General features: G+C 49.8%; 1 protein-coding gene across 2 annotated transcripts; it reads right to left on the bottom strand.

Annotated features, from left to right (window-relative positions):
* Positions 1-11,889: 11,889 nt before the first annotated feature.
* On the bottom strand, positions 11,890-16,431 carry ERAL1 (Era like 12S mitochondrial rRNA chaperone 1). 2 transcript variants are annotated; one of them, XM_019982261.2, is made up of 10 exons: positions 16,121-16,431; positions 14,579-14,706; positions 14,383-14,460; positions 13,920-13,966; positions 13,697-13,758; positions 13,413-13,525; positions 13,077-13,325; positions 12,800-12,949; positions 12,610-12,690; positions 11,890-12,500 (listed from the first exon to the last, which is right to left on the bottom strand). In XM_019982261.2, the coding sequence occupies exons 1-10, from the start codon at positions 16,401-16,403 to the stop codon at positions 12,381-12,383; spliced, it is 1,311 nt and encodes a 436-aa protein (XP_019837820.1). In that variant the 5' UTR covers positions 16,404-16,431; the 3' UTR covers positions 11,890-12,380. The 2 variants fall into 2 exon arrangements, with proteins under 2 accessions (XP_019837820.1, XP_019837819.1); XM_019982260.2 differs by having other exon boundaries at positions 11,890-12,503; positions 16,121-16,430.
* Between the last annotated feature and the right edge of the window lie 601 nt (positions 16,432-17,032).

The following is a 17,032-nucleotide window of genomic DNA, read 5'->3' as shown; positions in this document are numbered from 1 at the left end:
AGGGAAGTCCATGTGTACTACATACATGATTCCAACTGTTAATATAAAGCCTTTATTTTTAATTGTGGTAAAGTACACATAACAAAATTTATCATCTTCACCAATTGTAAGCCTTCATTTCAGTGGCATTAAGCATATTTACATTATTATGTAACCATCACTGCCATCCATCCTCCAGAACATTTTGCATTTTGTAAAACTGAACCTCTATCCCTGTTCAGCATTAACTCCCCATCCCTCTCTGTCCCCCGCCCCTGGCAAACATCAACCTACTTTCTGTTTCTATGGATTTGACTACATACCTCACAGAAGTGAGATCTTGGAATAGTTGCCCTTTCGTGACTGGCTTCTTTTACTTAGCATAATATTCTCAAGGCTGAACAACATCCCATTGTATGTATACACCACATTTTGCTTATGCATTCATCTGTCGATAAGCACTTGGATTGTTTCCATGTTTTAGCTATTGTTTGGGGTTTTGTTTTTTTTCCCTGACCAGGGATTGAACTCTTGGCCTCTGCAATAAAAGCGCTGAGTCTTAACCACTGGACAGCCAAGGAATTCTCTGTACGTTTTTGAGGCAGTGTACTCTTTTCCACAGCAGTTGCTTCTTTTTACATACCCATCACCTACCAACAGTGTAAAAGTGTTCAAATTTCTATCCATTCTCACCAACATTTGTTCTTTTCTTTCTTCTTCTTTTTTTTTTTTTTTTGGTAGTAGCCATCCTAATGTGTGTAAGGTATATATAGCATTTTTGAAATGACAAAATTTTAGAAATGGATTAGTGGCTGCCAGTGGTAGGGACAGGGGTTGGTGTGATTATAAACATTAGGAATCCTTGTACTAGAACTGTTCAGTAACTTTATCATAGTGGCTACATGTACACACGATAAAATTGTATACAACTTAATACACACATGTAAGTGAGCACAAGCAAAACAGGAAATCTGAATAAAACGGGTAAACTATATCAAGGTCAACATCCTGTGATACTTGGCTGTGGTTATGATATTATTCTGCAGTTTTGCGAGACATCACCAGCAGAGAAGCTGGGTAAAGGATGAAAGGGATCTCTCTCTTATTTCTTACAACTGCATATGAATCTACACTTGTCTCATAAAAATTTCAGTTTATAAGCACACATGCACACACACATACGCACACACAAGGACCCATTGAGAGCATGAGAAGGCAAACCTCAGAATAAGGGAGAAAGATATTTATAACACATATACCTGAGGGGAAAACTAGCACCCAGAATATATTTTGCATACAAAGAAAGAAAAAGACAACCCCTCAGAAAAAGGAGAAATGATGGCTCAAGCACTACGCAGAATGGCCGATAGGCAAACACGTGTGGCAAAGATACAGGCAACAATATTTTCCATCCTACACTTCCTCTTACAGTGTGACTTTGATAGTCCTTCCAATCAGAGGTGGAGCCTCTGCTCCCTTCCCTGGAAACTGAGTGGCCTTTTGTGACTATTTAGGTCGATAGAATAAGGCAGAAGTGATCCTATGGGACTTCCAAGACTAGCTCATAAAAGACAATGTCTCTTCCACTTTATTTGATGGAATATTCTATCTTTAAGCCTTCAGCCACTCTGTAAGCAGTCTGCGCTGTGAGGAAGCTCCAGCAGGCAGACCTCATGGATACACCCTGAGCCACATGAAGAGAGATGGCTATTCCATCAGCCCCCAGCTCCTCCAGTCCCTACCTGACCTCATCTGCCAGAGAAACCCCAAGCTAGTTCTTCCCAGCAGACCTCCTGAAATCCTGACCTCCAAAACTATGCAAGGTAGGAAAAGAATTGTTGGCTTTTGTTCATTTGTTTTTCTTCTTTTAAGAGCTTTTATCTTTTATTTATGTATTTATTTAGGCTGAGAGGCATATAGGATCTTAGTTTCCTGATCAGGATCCAACCCATGCCCCCCTGCAGTGGAAGCATGCTATGTCCTAAGTTGTGTTCGACTCTCTGTGACCCCTTGGACTGTAGCCCGCCAGGCTCCTCTGTTCGTGGGATTCTCCAGGCAAGAATACTGGAGTGGGTTGCCATGCCCTCCTCCAGGGGATCTTCTGGTAGAAGCATGGAGTCTTAACCATGGGCCCCCCAGAGAAGTTCAGACCATATTAATTATTTAAGCTTCCAAATTTGGGGATAATTTGTTACACAGTGATGAATAGTGGGACAAGCACGCATAACTTCATTAGTCATCAAGGAAGTGCAAATTCAAACCATAACAGATACCACTTCACATCCACCAGAATGACTAAAATAGAAAAGAGCAACAATACGAAGCATAGGGCAGGATATGGAGCAACTGGAAATTTCACACACATCCTGAAGAAGTGTATGTCAATACAACCACTGTGAAAACCTGAGGACAGAAGATAGTACCTAGGTGCATGCGCGTGAGCTCAGTTGTGTCCGACTCCTTGCAACCCTGTGGACTGCAGCTCACCAGGCTCCTCTGTCCATGGGATTCTCCAGGCAAGAATACTGGAGTGGGTTGCCATGTGCTTTCTCCAGGGGATGTTCCTGACTCAGGGATCCAAGTCTCCTGCATCTCCTCCATTGGCAGGCAGATTTTTTACCACTAAGCCGCCATAGTACCTACACTTGCCTGGAAAATTCCATGGGCAGAGGAGCCTGGCACGATACAGTCCATGGGATCGCAGAGTTGAACCTAACTGAGCGCGCATGCGCGCACACACATATACACACACCCCTGAACATAAGCATGCCCTTTGACCCAACCATTCTACCCCCACAGATATATGCCCACATATATAAGTACAAGAATACTGGGAGTTCCCTAGTGAGCTAGTGATTAGGATTCATCCCATTGTACAACATCCAAAAAAGCAGGCAAAGCTAATCTATAGCATCAGAAGTCAGGATAGAAGTCACCTTTGGAGAGAAAGAGGGGAGTAACAGAGAGAGGACACAGGAGGCTCCTGGCAATGTGCTGTTTCTTGACCTGGATGCTTGTTGCACAGATGTTATTCACTTTGTGATAATTCACTTATGAGTTGTGCATTTTTTAAAATATATATTGTACTTCAGTAAAAAAGTTAATTCAAGAATAAATTGTCTCAGTGGGTGTATACATATGTCCAAACTTATCAAATTGTGCTTTTTTTTCGCTGCCCAGCATGGCATGTGGGGTCTTAGCTCCCTGATGAGGGATTGAACCTGTGTCCCCTGCAGTGGAAGTCAGAGTCTCAACTGCTAGACCACCAGGAAAGTCCCACAGCGTGCATTTTTAATCAGTGCAGTTTATGATCAGTTACACCTCAATAAAGTGTTTTTAGAAATTAAAATAAATAAATAAATAAATAAATTGCCTCCAAGGTTTTTTGACTGGTCTAGAATGGAGCTGCTATTTACTGAAATGGGAGAAATAGTTGAAGGAGCAGAATTGAAGTGGAATCAGGATGTCGATTTTGAACATGTTAAGTCTGAGGTGCCTATTAGAGAAATTCGCCAAGCAGGAGATTCAGTTTACACATTAGTGTCTGGGAGAGGCTTGGCTTGGACACAGGACTTAGGGAGTCGCTCAGTACGTAGGCAGTATTTAAAGCTATGAGACAAGATGAACTCAACGAAGGAACGAGTATAGGTGTAAAGAGGTTCAAAACTGAGCCCGGAAAAAAAAAAAAAAAAAAACTGAGCCCGAGGCCATCTATGTGTTGTGCATACATGTTGAGCCATGTCCGACTCTTTGTGACCCCATGAACTGTAGCCCCGCCAGGCTCCTCTGTTCTTGGGATTCTCCAGGCGAGAATACTGTGGGTTCCCATTTCCTATTCCATGGGATCTTCTTGACCCAGGAATAGGAATCTCCTGTGACTCTCTCATCTCCTGCCTTGGCAGATGGATTCTTTACTATTGAGGCGCCTGGGAAGCCCTGGGGCCATCTGTAGTGGGGATGTTATTAGGACCGAATGATCGCGCTCACGTTCGCATCAAGTACGGCACTTCGTGAGCACTTAACGTGTAGGAGCTGGTATCCTTTGCTTGGTAGCTGGCTTATAAGGCCCTCTCGCAGGCATTTCTTTCTTTCTTCAGATTTTAATTTTGTTTTCCAACTGATTACTAAAGTGATATGTGTGTCTTTCTCATGTAATCCCTCAGTCAACCCTGTGAAAAGAGCTACTGCCCTCCGTTTTATGAAATCACCAAGGGGCATGGACGTGGAGAAACTTGCCTGAGGTCACACAGAGTCTGAGCTAGAACCAGAACTGGAAGCCAGACTCCCAGACTCTGAGGCTCCTGTTCTCTTTTCACTACTTCCTGTTGACATTCAGGAAAGGAAGGCCTGGGTGAACTGCACCGGCCCCTAACCAGGAGATGGGCCTGTTTAGCCTTTGTGTCAGAGACGGTGGCTAGCCAGAGGAGACGACCAGAGGGCCCTGGGAAAAGGCAGGGGTCTTGCTGAAGGAGGCTTGAAGGATGCTGGAGGCATGAAATGGGCAGTGACGGGGGAAGGGTGAGTCATCACACCTGCCAGAGTGAGGAGAACCAGGCCTCGTGCCCAGAGCCTGGAACCAGACTCAGTCGGGGTGAGGGCCCAGCACAGAGGGGGTTAAGCCCTGGAACCTTTGCCAGGGTGGAGATGGGGGCTGCCATGGGGAGCCTCCTCCGGCCTGATAATCCAGGCTGCCTATCTCTTTCACAGCAGCTGTGAAGCAGAGAGGTTGTCCTGGCAGGGAGGGAGGGAGGCAGGGGCCAGGCTGATGGCGGGAAGGATTTGAGCAGGAAGGAACACCCAGGCTCCCTGGAGATCCTTCCCCACCTAACAGCCACCTTCAGGACGGTGCCAGGAGACAGAAGTGGGCATGGCCTGAGTCTGGACATGGGGCCTCCCACTGACCAAGAGAACTGGGAGCTAATGAACAGAGCTAGGGAGGCATGGGCTAGGAAGTTTCTATTTCTGCCTCAATGTGAGCCTGGGCAGGTGTGAGCTCCCATGCGTACCTGGCAGATATGTGAGTGACCATGCAGGCCTCAGCTAAACATGCCCTCCTGGGGAGGACGAGCAGGAAAAGCCATGCAAAGCGTAAAGGGAAGGAGACTGGCGTTTGCTAATCTCCTGTTACGGAGGAGTCAGGCTCTAGGTTACAAATTTTCAGCTCTATGTCTCATTTCACCTGTACTACAGTCAGGAAAAAGATGGCATTTTAAGCCCATTTTACTAAGGAAAGCAAGTTTCCACGAGTTGGGCGGGGCCCAGGCCCACTTGGTAGGTTGCAATGGAGCCTGGGCTCTGACGGATCCAATGCCACGCTTTTCCCTCTGGCTCTGCATCAGTGCTGGGCCAGTGGTCAGGAAGGAAAGTTAAGACCTCTCAGGCACGACCTCTGAACCGTACAGGCTGAGGCTCTGGTTCAAGCGGCGGTTCTGCCCTGACTGTGAGTCCAGGGCAGTGAGCTCCATGCGAGGGCCCACTTCATGAACCATAGGAGGTCAGAGAAAGGAGAGAGGAATGTTGGTGGGTTGGAGATGACCAAGAGCAGGTGTGGAAGAGGCTAAACGAGGGGTGGGATGGGTGGGAGGATCTGAGGAAGCGGAAGCCGGGAGGGAATCCCGGCTTCGTTGGGAGCTTCCCACACATTCTTTCACTGAGTCTTCCCAAGGTCGGCCCCAGTTTAGAGGTGAGGAGGCTGAAGCTCATCCCGAGAGACAAAGCAAGCCATGTGCTTGGTAGGTAAGTGGCAAAGCTCAGGTCTGATTCCATTGCGTCTGAGACTCTGAAAGGCCCCACAGACGCACACATGAAATCAACCTCATTCATAGCAGCTTTGGGCCTGGAGTCAGGGATCTAGAGTTTGGAGAGTGGGGTTGCTGTCCTGCCTCTTTTCCTGACTACTGTGTGACCCAGGGCCCTGAGTTTCCTCCTGGAGCTTCAGTTTCTCTGTTATAACATTGGCAGGCAGTCATCTTTTGGAGACTGATGGATGTGGCAAAGCCCCCAGGGAAGCCATTGCTAGGACCCGCCACACCTGAGTTCGTGCTTACCTTGTGTGCTTGCTCGTGGGGCCAACAGGCTTACAGTGTGTAAGGGAACGTGTTGAGAACATAAGCACACACTGCTCGTTGTCTGCGGGGCATTTCTTCAGTGTCAGGGTTTCTCTGAGCACCTCTCAGGATAAGGCCCATGAAGGGTGCTGGGGCCACAGGGAAGAATCAGACAAGGTGCCTACTTGTAGAGTCGTTATGGGACAAATAAGGGATCAGATAAATTCTCACAATGTGATGAGGAAAACAGAGCAGGTCCAAGCCTGGACACAGGGGCAATCTTCAGGGAGGGTCAGAAGAAGCTTCACAGGCTGGTCAAGATGAAACCAAGCCGGAATAAAAGGTAATCACTGGTAGTAATCTCCAACAAAGCCCCAGATCACAAGCCCAACCCGGAAAATAAGGATTTGCTCAGTTTTCTAGCTTTTCTTGTCACATCTGTGAAACTCCTAGAACCACACCAGGCTCTTGCTTTGGGCCTCCTGTTTCTAAAGCAATACAGGAGAGCCAGAATTTCCCAGAACTTCTCAAAGTCCTTGGTTCTAAGATGAGCTCTGATGCTAACTCTCTGTGCTGTGAAACATTGAATGACATATTTTGGCCTTCTTATATCTTTGTACAAAATTGCCAATTTTATGAAACTTAGTAAAACAACCGAGAGGAAATTAAGAGTAATTTTACTAGCTGAGTCCATTTTTAAAAGCTGTGTATCTCTGTGTGTTATGTGTCTATGTAGGCATCATACCTGTGTGCCATCTGTGTCTTTGGTACTGACTCCTGCCTGCCTATTTCTCATAAGTGTTCTGGGTCCCCTGATGCTGTGAGGTGGAGGGGACCCTGAGGCTTTGGGTGATACCCGCCCCTCCTCTGGGCCTGAGTTTCCTCTTCTGTAGAAAAGAGTGACTTGAACCCATGATTTTGAAGCACTCTTTCAGATCTGACTATCCTTAATTTCATCACTCAGCATATGCTGAGTTTCAGAACTTCATCCAAAGAAGGCCAAAATAACAGTCAAAGGTTAAAAGCTGCAGTGGCGGGAATCGGAACCAGACTTTGGAAGGTCCCAGCCCACCTCGGGCTCAGGAGAGCCCTGAAGCTCGAAGTCTGAAGCAAAAGCAGTTAACATACAAGCCTTGGCCCAAGGACCAGAAATGAATTCCCCAACCCTATGCTGGTCACCAGGGGTTTCTGTGACCTGCAGAAAGGGAGAAGGACCCCACTCTAACTCCCCTCAAGGCTATATGGAGGCAGAGGGATGGAAGAGTAGCCATCCAGGAGACAGCCCTCAGAACAAAGTGTCCTCAGCTTCTACTGTGGCCCCTGCAAGCTCCTGATAAGAAGAAAGGCCCCCACCCCTGATAGCCCCGAGTCTGCTAATCAAACTACCCCACCCAGGCTCCGACTCTCCACCAGCCCACACCCTGATGGCAGCACCCTCCACCCCAGCTCAGGGCCACAGTCACAAGGTCTCTGGCTGGTGGAGATATCTCTCTCCACTACCTCCAGGATCCTTGAGTTCTGTCCAAGCTCACCCTTGGACTTGGCCCTTGGTCTAAGTAGAAACCTAGGCAGTGAGTGGCCTGAATTTGGCCCTAGTGCCTGAAGATTTGACTCTGGGAGGGGAACCTGGACTATCTTTAGGGTCACAGGACCAGGAAGTGAGGGTCCAAAAGGGCAGGAGTAGACAAGGGGAACTCCTCACTGGGTAAAGCATCTGGGTCTATGAAGGCTGCTCACCCACATTCTCACTTAAATCTTGCAACTTGGTAATATGTATATGACCGCCAAAGTTAAAAAATGTGGCACTTAGCCTGCAGTCCCACAGCAAGCGAGTGAAATGGGGAAGGAGGGAAGAAAGTTGACAGGGGCTCATGGGTGCTGGGCTCCGATCTGGGTGTTTGACATGTTCAGTTCAGTCACTCAGTCATGTCTGACTCTTTGCAACCCCATGGACTGCAACACGGCAGACTTCCCTTTCCATTACCAACTCCCGGAGCTTACTCAGATTCATGTCCATCGAGTCGGTGATGCCATCCAACCATCTCATCCTCTGTCATCCCTTTCTCCTCCCACCTTCAATCTTTCCCAGCATCAGGGTCTTTTCCAGTGAGTCAGTTCTTCACATCAGGTGGCCAAAGTATTGGAGTTTCAGGGTCAGCATCAGTCCTTCCAGTGAATATTCAGGACTGATTTCCTTTAGGATGGACTGGTTGGATCTCCTTGCAATCCAAGAGACTTATCTCAAGAGTCTTCTATAACACCACAGTTCAAAAGCATCAATTCTTCTGTGTTCAGGTTTCTTTATGGTCCAACTCTCACATCCATCCATGACTACTGGAAAAACCATAGCTTTGACTAGACGAACTTCTGTTGGGAAAGTAATGTCTCTGCTTTTTAATATGTTGTCTAGTTTGGTCACAGCTTTTCTTCCAAGGAGCAAGAGTCTTTTAACTTCATGGCTGCAGTCACCATCTACAGTGATATGGGAGCCCCCAAAAATAGTCTGTCACTGTTTCCATTGTTTCCCCATCTATTTGCCATGAAGTGATGGGACCAGATGCCATCTTAGTTTTCTGAATTTTGAGTTTTAAGCCAACTTTTTCACTCTCCTCTTTCACTTTCATTAAGAGGTTCTTTAGTTCTTCTTTGCTTTCTGCCATAAGGGTGGTGTCATCTGCATATCTGAGGTTATTGATATTTCTCCTAGCAATCTTGAAGCTTGTACTTCATCCAGCCCGGCATTTCTCGTGATGTACTCTGCATATAAGTTAAATAAGCAGGTTGACAACATACAGCCTTGATATACTCCTTTCCCAATTTAGAACCAGTCTGTTGTTCCATGTACAGTTTGACATGAGTGCTCACTTAATCCTTGTAACCGCCACGTGAGGTCAGTGTGGAAAGCGCCCATCTCACATATGGGGAAAATGAAGGGAGGAGCACTGGCTCCAGAGCCACAGAGCAGGAACAATGGAATCGGGGCTGTCACCTGAGGCCTGTTATCTCTAAACCTGGATGTCCTCAATGGCCTCTAGCTGCTTTCAAGAGTATTTGATGAGTTTTCAGATGTTCAATAACGGGTCTTCAGTGAGCCCCTCGGAGCAGGGCGTGAGGTGGAAATTGTTAAAAGGCTTCCCTGGTGGTTCTGCAGTAAAGAATCCGGCTGCAATGCAGGAGACTGGGGTTTGATCCCTGGATTGGGAAGATCTCCAGGAGAAGGAAATGGCAACCCACTCCAGTATTGCTTGGAGAATTTCATGGACAGAGGAGCCTGGAGGGCTACAGTCCATGAGGTCAAAAAGAGTTGGACACGACTTAGCCACTAAACAACAACAAAGCCCCTGTGGGCCAGGACGAGCACAGTGCTAAGTGCTTGACCAGCAGCTCATCACTTAGCTTTCAGGACTCTGCAAACTGGGGACTGCTATTATTCCCTTTTACGAAAGGGAATGGGGACTGTCCAAGAAAATGACTTGCCTGAGACAGCCACAGCTTTGTCTGTCTGCCTTCTCAGGTCAAAGTCTCTCCCCTCCCCCACATGACATCACTCATTCGACATGTTATTTAGTCACTGCTCTGTGGCAGAGGGGCTTCCCTGGTGGCTCATACAGTAGAGAATCCACTTGCAATGAGGGAGACCCAGGTTCGATCCCTGAGTTGGGAAGATCCATTGAGGAGGGAATGGCAACCCACTCTAGTAATCTTGCCTGGAGAATCCCATGGACAGAGGAGCCTGGCGGGCTACAGACTGCCCGTGGAGTCCTCTGTCCACGGGGTCGTAAAGAGTCAGACACGACCGGAGCGACTAACACTTTCACTTTCGTTGCGGTAGACAGACATCAGTGAATAAAGCAGGCCCTTGTGAAAATTTGCTTAATATGAATAACCACACAAATAGGTGAGCCCACAACAGGGGAATTTAGCCAGGGAAGACTTCCCTGCAGAGATAACACTTTAAGATCTAAAGAGAGAACAGGAGTTAAGGAGACAAGAAAGGAGGGAAGATTGTGCCAAACAGGGAAGAGCATGTGCCAAGGTTCTGTGACAGGAGGTAAAATATCTCCAAGAAACCAAAAGAAGGTTGAGTCTCTCCCTCTCATTCCCCATCTTGGCCTCATCTGCCCCCGCAGAGGGGTGTAACTGCCTCCCAGCACACATACCAGATGGTCTAGGAGGGAGGAAGGAGAGGAAGCAGAGAGGCCCAGGTGTTCCCCAGAATGGGAGTCCAAGTTACAGAGGCCCAGCTTTGAGAAGTTGCTACTCCAAGAGACTCACCTTCCCCAGAGGCAGAGAACCAATACGGCCAGGCTCTCACCCTAGGGGCCATGAGCTTTGAAGAACAGGTCCCTACCCATTCCTAGGCTGGCTCCCACATGAGCTTGGGATTCAGTTGCCCTCACATCTCCCAGCAGAGGACCCTTCCACTTACAGAACCTTGCCATGGCAGAGGTTGGCAAGGGCTCTGGCCTTCTTAGGCTCAGCAGAAACATAGAAGGGGCCTGGGGACCGGAATTTAGGTCAGAGCTTGCCCCAAAATCCAGCTGTCAGGACTCTCCCTGCCTTACAGAGATTCAAACTAATATGCATGCTTAGTTGCTTCAGTTGTGTCCAATTCTTTGTGACCCCATGGACTATAGCCCACCAGGCTCCTCTGTCCATGAAATTCTCCAGGCAAGAATACTGAAGTGGGTTGCCATTCCCTTCTCCAGGGGATCTTCCCAATCCAGGGATCGAACCCAACCCATGTCTCTTAAGTCTTCTGCATTGGCAGGAGGATTCTTTATGTTCCTAACACCGGAACCCACCACCACTACCTTCCCAGGGCTCTGATCAGTAATTAAGCCCTAAAGGATGGCTGGGGTGAGGTTGTTTTTTTTTCTCCTCCCAGCAGATGGGTGACCAGTTTCATGGATGAGAGTGGAGGGTGGCTCCTAAGCTTAACAAGTTCCATAAAAGAATATGTGACAAAGGGCCTAATGGGAAGAAGGGCCAATAGTCCTCAGTCCAAGGAGACTAGCAAGCAAAGGGTTAAGAGATAGAGCCTTCCAGAGCCCGGGAAAGTACCCCACCCAAGGGGAGGGGCCAGCGGGTGCGTTAAAAAGGGGCAGCTGGGGTGGAGAGGCAGGGACAGGCCTCCCTACTTCTAAAGGCCTCCTTGGTCTGCAGTTTCAGCTCCAGGTAAGTGTTCCTCCTCTGGCTCCATCTGCTTGTGGGTCTGATCAGAGGGAATCTTCTGCTTCATTGTGATCTCTGGCTTGTTTCACACCAGCGCTGGGTCCCTAAGTTCTCAACAGACCCTAGCTCTGAAAGGCTCTTTGGATAAGTCCCCTTCAGGATGTCCTTGATCAGAGAGTCAAGATGTCTCCCAGGGAGTGGGGGGCTGTGTGTGTCCAGCCTGGCCCTGTCCTGCTCCGCCCCTAGTGCCTGTCTCTCTCTGCCCCTCGTTCTCTGAGCCATGCTCCCTGCGCCTCCCGCAGGGCCCTGACTGGGATATCATCATATACTGTAAGTTTGCAATGAGACACTACAGTATAGATGATGTACTAGTCCGGGTGCTCCCAGCTCTGGAGCCAGCGGAGGAGGCCAGGGGTTGCTGTTAAGCCCACCATGCTCACTGCTCTGCCTATCACAGCCTGCCGACCGCCAGGGCACTTGGGGTGGCGAGGAAACCGTTACCATTACTGAGTTTAGTAATGGTAACGGTTCTCTTGCTGCACCCAGAAAACGTGCCAAGAAGATTGTTCGGATCCCTGGAGCAGACTACCAAAGGGAGGGAAGCTCCAGCTCAGACCATGGTGTGGGGGTGAGGGAATGAGTGAGTTTTCTCTTTCCTGTTCTAAAGAAATAAAGATGAGAACCAGAATGTTTGTCTTTGAACTTTATTCGCATTTGAGATTGGAGATGGGGTGGGGTGGGAGGGATCAAGGACATGAGGAGTAGATGAGGGGCACTATCTCACTCAGGACACATGGGTCCTTACACAACTGCCAAGTGGACGAACTGAGTGCGGAGGCGAAAGGTCTCCTCTTTGCTGACAACTGGCAACTCAGAGACTCTGGGCCCAAAGCCAGTGGGAAGCAGTGCTCTGCACCAAAGGGCCAGCTTCTAAGACCCAAGTAGCTATAGCCCCAAGCAGAGGAACCACCTGGGAACCCAGCTAAAGCAGGTTGAAGGAGGAAGGCTCCAGCAGGAAGGCATGACTCGGCAGATGTGGTGCAGACTCGGCCAGGCCAGCCAGCAGTCAGTCAGCCTATTGGTGTCCATGCCTGGCCCCAGGCCCTGCAGGCAGTTCTGGTTAGTGGCTCCCGCCAGCAGCTTGGGCGGGGACATCTTGGAAAAGACAGCGGAGGGTGGTCACTTGAGGAGTTTCACAGACAGGCGGAGCTGAACTTCACAGAGGAAGATGTTCATGAGGTCTCGGCCCACCTCCTGTGCGATCTGAGCGATTAGGTACCCCTTCGGACCGATCAGGATCTTCTGAGGGTGGGGTCAAAAAGAGGGCCGTTAGCTGGCTGTCAGGCAGTCGGGAAGAACCTCTGCCTAACAGAGTCCTGGTCCCTCCTCCAAGCCCAGCCCTGCTCACCATGTGAGATTCTTTGGACACCAGAAGCTTCTGCTCGATCACCAGCTCCCCACTTGGCCCTTCATCCCAGACCACCGTTTTCTGCACAAGGAGACATTGTGACTGGTCAGGCAGGTCCCCTAGCCCTGCTCTTGGGGACCTAGCTGCCCTGCTCCAGGTGGAGCCCCCGGATCCCTCACTGTGCCCACACCTGCTGTACGTTGTAGGGCACCTCCTCGGGCAGGTACTCCAAGAGCTTCTCTCGGATCATGTTGGCACAGATTTCCTCAGGTGTCTGGCTGGTGAGGACCTCACTGTGGAACTCCCAGGGCCCTGGCCGGGCCTGTGCCAGGAGGTATTGCTATGGGCAGAGAGGGAAGAAGTCAGTGTATCAGTCCCAAGCAGGACTTCCCTCTCACTCTCACTTCCAGGAGGAACTCTTGAGGCTTGTCTTCACCTGCTGCACACCAAGAGCCAGGCTAACTGACCTTCAGTGTTTTTACATCCTCCTGGCTTAGGGCTGACAACATGAAGATCTCCTGGAAGTGGGGCCAGCCCATCTGCTGAGGGTCTCTCACAGGCTGTGGGTTTGGGCCCTGAGCTGCTGGGCTAGGGCAGTGGGTGTCTGGCCGTGAGCGCAAGGCCTGCTTCGTTTTGAGCTTCTTGCCGTTGACTACACCTTCAGTGAGGGCGGCTGTGAGCTCTAGGAGAACGGACTTCTGCTTCAGGCAATCAACCTGGGGGTGGGCGATGGGCAGAAGACTGTGGTCAGTGAAGGTCAGTCTCCTCGAAGGAGACCCCTTCCTCAGGTAGGTGGGGCTCACCTTGTTCATGACAAGGATGCTGGGGACTTGGGAGAACTGGGTCAAGCACCGGAGCACCTGGGGACTGAGCTGGTTCCGAGTCCACTTGTCCGAGACATCCACAAGTACCACAACTGGCAGTCGGCAGCGTATGGAGGAGGACAGGGTTATGATCACTCTTTCCCCCACCCGCAGAAAAAACTTCCAGGGTATGGCATCTGGCCAACCCCCAACCCCCCAAACTACCAGGAATGACAGGCCATGACCATGAAAACTGGGCCTCAGATTCCTAGCCTGAGCCTAACCCAGGTCAGCAGATTCCATGCTCTTCCACGGATCTTCCAACAAAGAGAGCTCCAGATGGTGCCTAAGGGACAGACACACATAGGTCAGGAAGGTCTGGTGAGTGATGCATTCCTGAGGAGGGGTGGGGTGTGACAGGGGGTTTTCCAGCCCCTAGGATGGAATCGCCCCACTCTCTGTTCAACACCTTTCCCCCCAACGACTCCCTGTTCCCCCAGCTGTTACCTTTTCTGTTTAGCAGGGCTGATGAGGCCAGGTGTGTCAAGTAGGATCTAAAATCAGGAAAGAGATGCCCAGGTCCCCAACCCCAGGAGGAAAGATTATGACTGGGGAGTGAAAAGCCACCCACCCTTGATGTCAGGAGCCTGCCCCCACTTCTTGGCTGAGCTGACTTTAGATTTTTATCCTCCAGCTGTTTTACTTCTGTCAATACACAGGATCCAGGAGGAGGAGGACAACTGTGAATATATGGAATATTAGGAAGCAGTAAAGAGGCAATGAGACCTCTGTGACTAGATACCAGAGGGGTAAGGCAAGAGAGAGAACTGCTCCAGGTCTAAAGGAAGAGCACCCCCTTCCCTAAGAAAAGTGGATCTAAACATCATTTTCGAAGGGTCCAATCGTTAAGGGAGACTGTCTTAGCTTCACCCTCTGTCCTGTTTGCTGGACATCCATTGCAAGTACCCACCACCTGGGTCTCTTTCTCTGTGATGACCCCCAGAGCTTGACTGCGAGTGGTGTGCACTTTCTTGGAGACAGGGAACACCTGCCAGGAAGAAAGAAATCCCAAGTGAGGTCCTGGATCCCTCTGGAACAATCCACAAAGGCACAGTAAGAAGTGAGAAATGAAAAGGGGAGAGGGAAGGGTCAAGGATGCAACATACTTTTCGGCCCAGCAGCTGGTTGGAGAGTGTAGACTTTCCTGCATTTGGGGCACCCAGGAGGACCACTCGTAGGACTCGGGGGTTCTCAGGCATGTCGGGGCGATGGACCAAGAGGAGATCTTGCTCATCTGCATGAGGAGACAGGAGGGGAGTGAGAGGCAGTGCAATCTGGATCCTCCGTCAGGTACATAGCCCCGCTGCTGTTGCTGCTGCTGCTGCTGCTGCTAAGTTGCTTCAGTCGTGTCCGACTCTGTGCAACCCCAGAGACGGCAGCCCACCAGGCTCCCCCATCCCTGGGATTTTCCAGGCAAGAACACTGGAGTGGGTTGCCATTTCCTTCTTCAGTGCATGAAAGTGAACACTGAAAGTGAAGTCGCTCAGTCGTGTCCAACTCCTCTCGACTCTATGGACTGCAGCCTACCAGGCTCCTCTGTCCATGGGATTTTCCAGGCAAGAGTACTGGAGTGGGGTGCCATTGCCTTCTCCGGTACATAGCCCTACCTGTCCACAAAAAGAGTATGGATAAGAGATTAGTGCACCAGGTTGAAGTCGAGACCTGGCTTTGAGATTTTGTTTGCCCATTAGTTTGTTTATATGCCTTTATCAAATTTTCTCGTTTTGTCATATGTAAAACAAATGGTATCAATGGTACTCAGTTACTGTATAACCTTCTTTTGACAACTGACAGTTGTGTAAAACATCTCAGTACAACGCCTTGCACTCAATAACCTTGTGGAATCATATTGTGTGCCCAGTAAATGTATGCACATGTGTTAAAGTATCACCATACCAGATAAAGCCAGAAATTCCCTCAGCTGTCTCCCCCTACGAAGGGTACTATGAAGGCTCTCCAAGTCTTTCAGTATTCGCTCCTATGACACTGCATCGCAATGACCAGTTTTTGTGTTCAGCCTCTAGTCTATGCTACTTGAAGAAAAGAGAGTGCTATTCATAGTTGACCATTAAACAACATGGGTTTGAACTGGGCTGGTCCACTTACACACAGGATTCCGCCCTCCCCATCCCCCCATTAAATGTTGGTTTCTGTACTTGGTTGAATCCTTGGATCTGGAATTGTGGGTATGTAAGGAACTGCACTTATGGAGGGCCAATAATACGTTATACAAGGACTTTCGATTGCGCGGGTTCAGCATTTTTAATATCTCTGCCCCCAGTTGTTCAAGGACCAACTGTAACTCCGTGTCTTGGTAAGTAGATGGGGCATTTTGGGGTCGAGTTTGCGCCCCACGTTGGGAGAGAGAGCCACAACTCTGCCATCCTGTGGCCCTTTAATTTCCTGCTCTTTGTGGGCGTCGCTGGTTGGGAATAGATCGGTTCCTTCTACCTCGAAAACTCTTAGAACCTAGTATTTCTTTCCTGTGAGATCCTTCACTGCTCGCCTCTATCTCTCGGGTCCTCAAGATCGTCTTCTACAATATAGAGCCAAAGATGATAGCCCCAGAGACTGAGGGGTTTCCTTAACACGGGACTTGCAGTGCTAAAGCCGTGACAGTCGCGGACAAATTTATCTGCATTCTTTACCTCTGTGCACGGACACGGCGGGGACGCGAAAAGGCAACGAGTTGTCTGGCTGAGAGAGTCCGAGGAAGCAATCCAGGGCTGAGTTCTGGCCGTTAGGGCGTGAAGCCGAAGCCAGGCGGGGACCAGAGAAGGCCGGGCCCGCTACACAGGAAACGCACCTCTGCTGAAAACCCAAGAGAGAGGGGAGCCGGGTCATCCATTCCCTCGCAGCATCAGGACCTGCCTGCCAGAGCCCCGACACGGTTCGAAGGAGCACAGCCCCGCGCCAGCTGGAGGCAGCCATGGCAGACGCAAGGCACTCCGGGAACTGCTGGGAACGCACCTACGATTGGACAGCGCGGCGGAGAAGCGAGCGAGCGGGAGAGAGCTAGATCGGCCCAAACAGAGCGGAGGAGCATGGGACGTTGGAGGTGGGCTGGGGTTGGATCCTCTCTGGAGACGGCCCGAGGCTAAGAAAAGGGGGAAAAGTGTATTCAGAGTTGGTGTGAGCATCACAATCGTTTTGGACTCCGATACGCATCGTGTTTTATTCTTCTCCTGCCAAAGTTTTGTAAAAGGCCTGTCTAGCCCTTCCTCATGAAAGACTACATCTCCCACGAGGCCGAGCGGCAAAATCTTTCTCTTAGCTTCCGACTTCTGTAAGCAGGAGAAACTCGCGCAGCGTAGAAGTAATGATCCGGAGGCGTGGGACCTTGTACCGCTCCCGCTGAGGTTCTTTTTAGTCCTCTCCAGCCTGAGGCTTGCATGACCCCCACCCAGTGGCCCTCTGGTTTGGCCTAGCGTCCGCAGCGGCCTCTGGCAATCTGTGCCTTAGCTGTACGGGAGCCTCCTGTAAGGAGTGGTCTGTGGGTCTGTGGTCCCGATAAGCAGCAAACCCGGATTTCCCTCCTATAAACTTCGGCTACTACCTCC

The sequence above is a fragment of the Bos indicus genome, chromosome 19 (assembly GCF_029378745.1).
Source record: "Bos indicus isolate NIAB-ARS_2022 breed Sahiwal x Tharparkar chromosome 19, NIAB-ARS_B.indTharparkar_mat_pri_1.0, whole genome shotgun sequence".
NCBI classification, from domain to species: domain Eukaryota; kingdom Metazoa; phylum Chordata; class Mammalia; order Artiodactyla; family Bovidae; genus Bos; species Bos indicus.
Note: the sequence above shows the minus strand (reverse complement) of the source record. Positions and strands in the feature narration are given on the sequence as shown.

Coding starts and splice junctions, on each gene's coding strand:
- ERAL1 (XM_019982260.2), bottom strand. CDS start 16,403: ATGGCTGCCTCCAGCTGGCGCGGGGCTGTGCTCCTTCGAACCGTGTCG. Junction 14,707..16,120: donor CGCCGTGTCCGTGCACAGAG/GTAAAGAATGCA, acceptor CTCCTCATGCAG/ATGAGCAAGATCTCCTCTTG. Junction 13,759..13,919: donor AGCCCTGCTAAACAGAAAAG/GTAACAGCTGGG, acceptor TCTGTCCCTTAG/GCACCATCTGGAGCTCTCTT.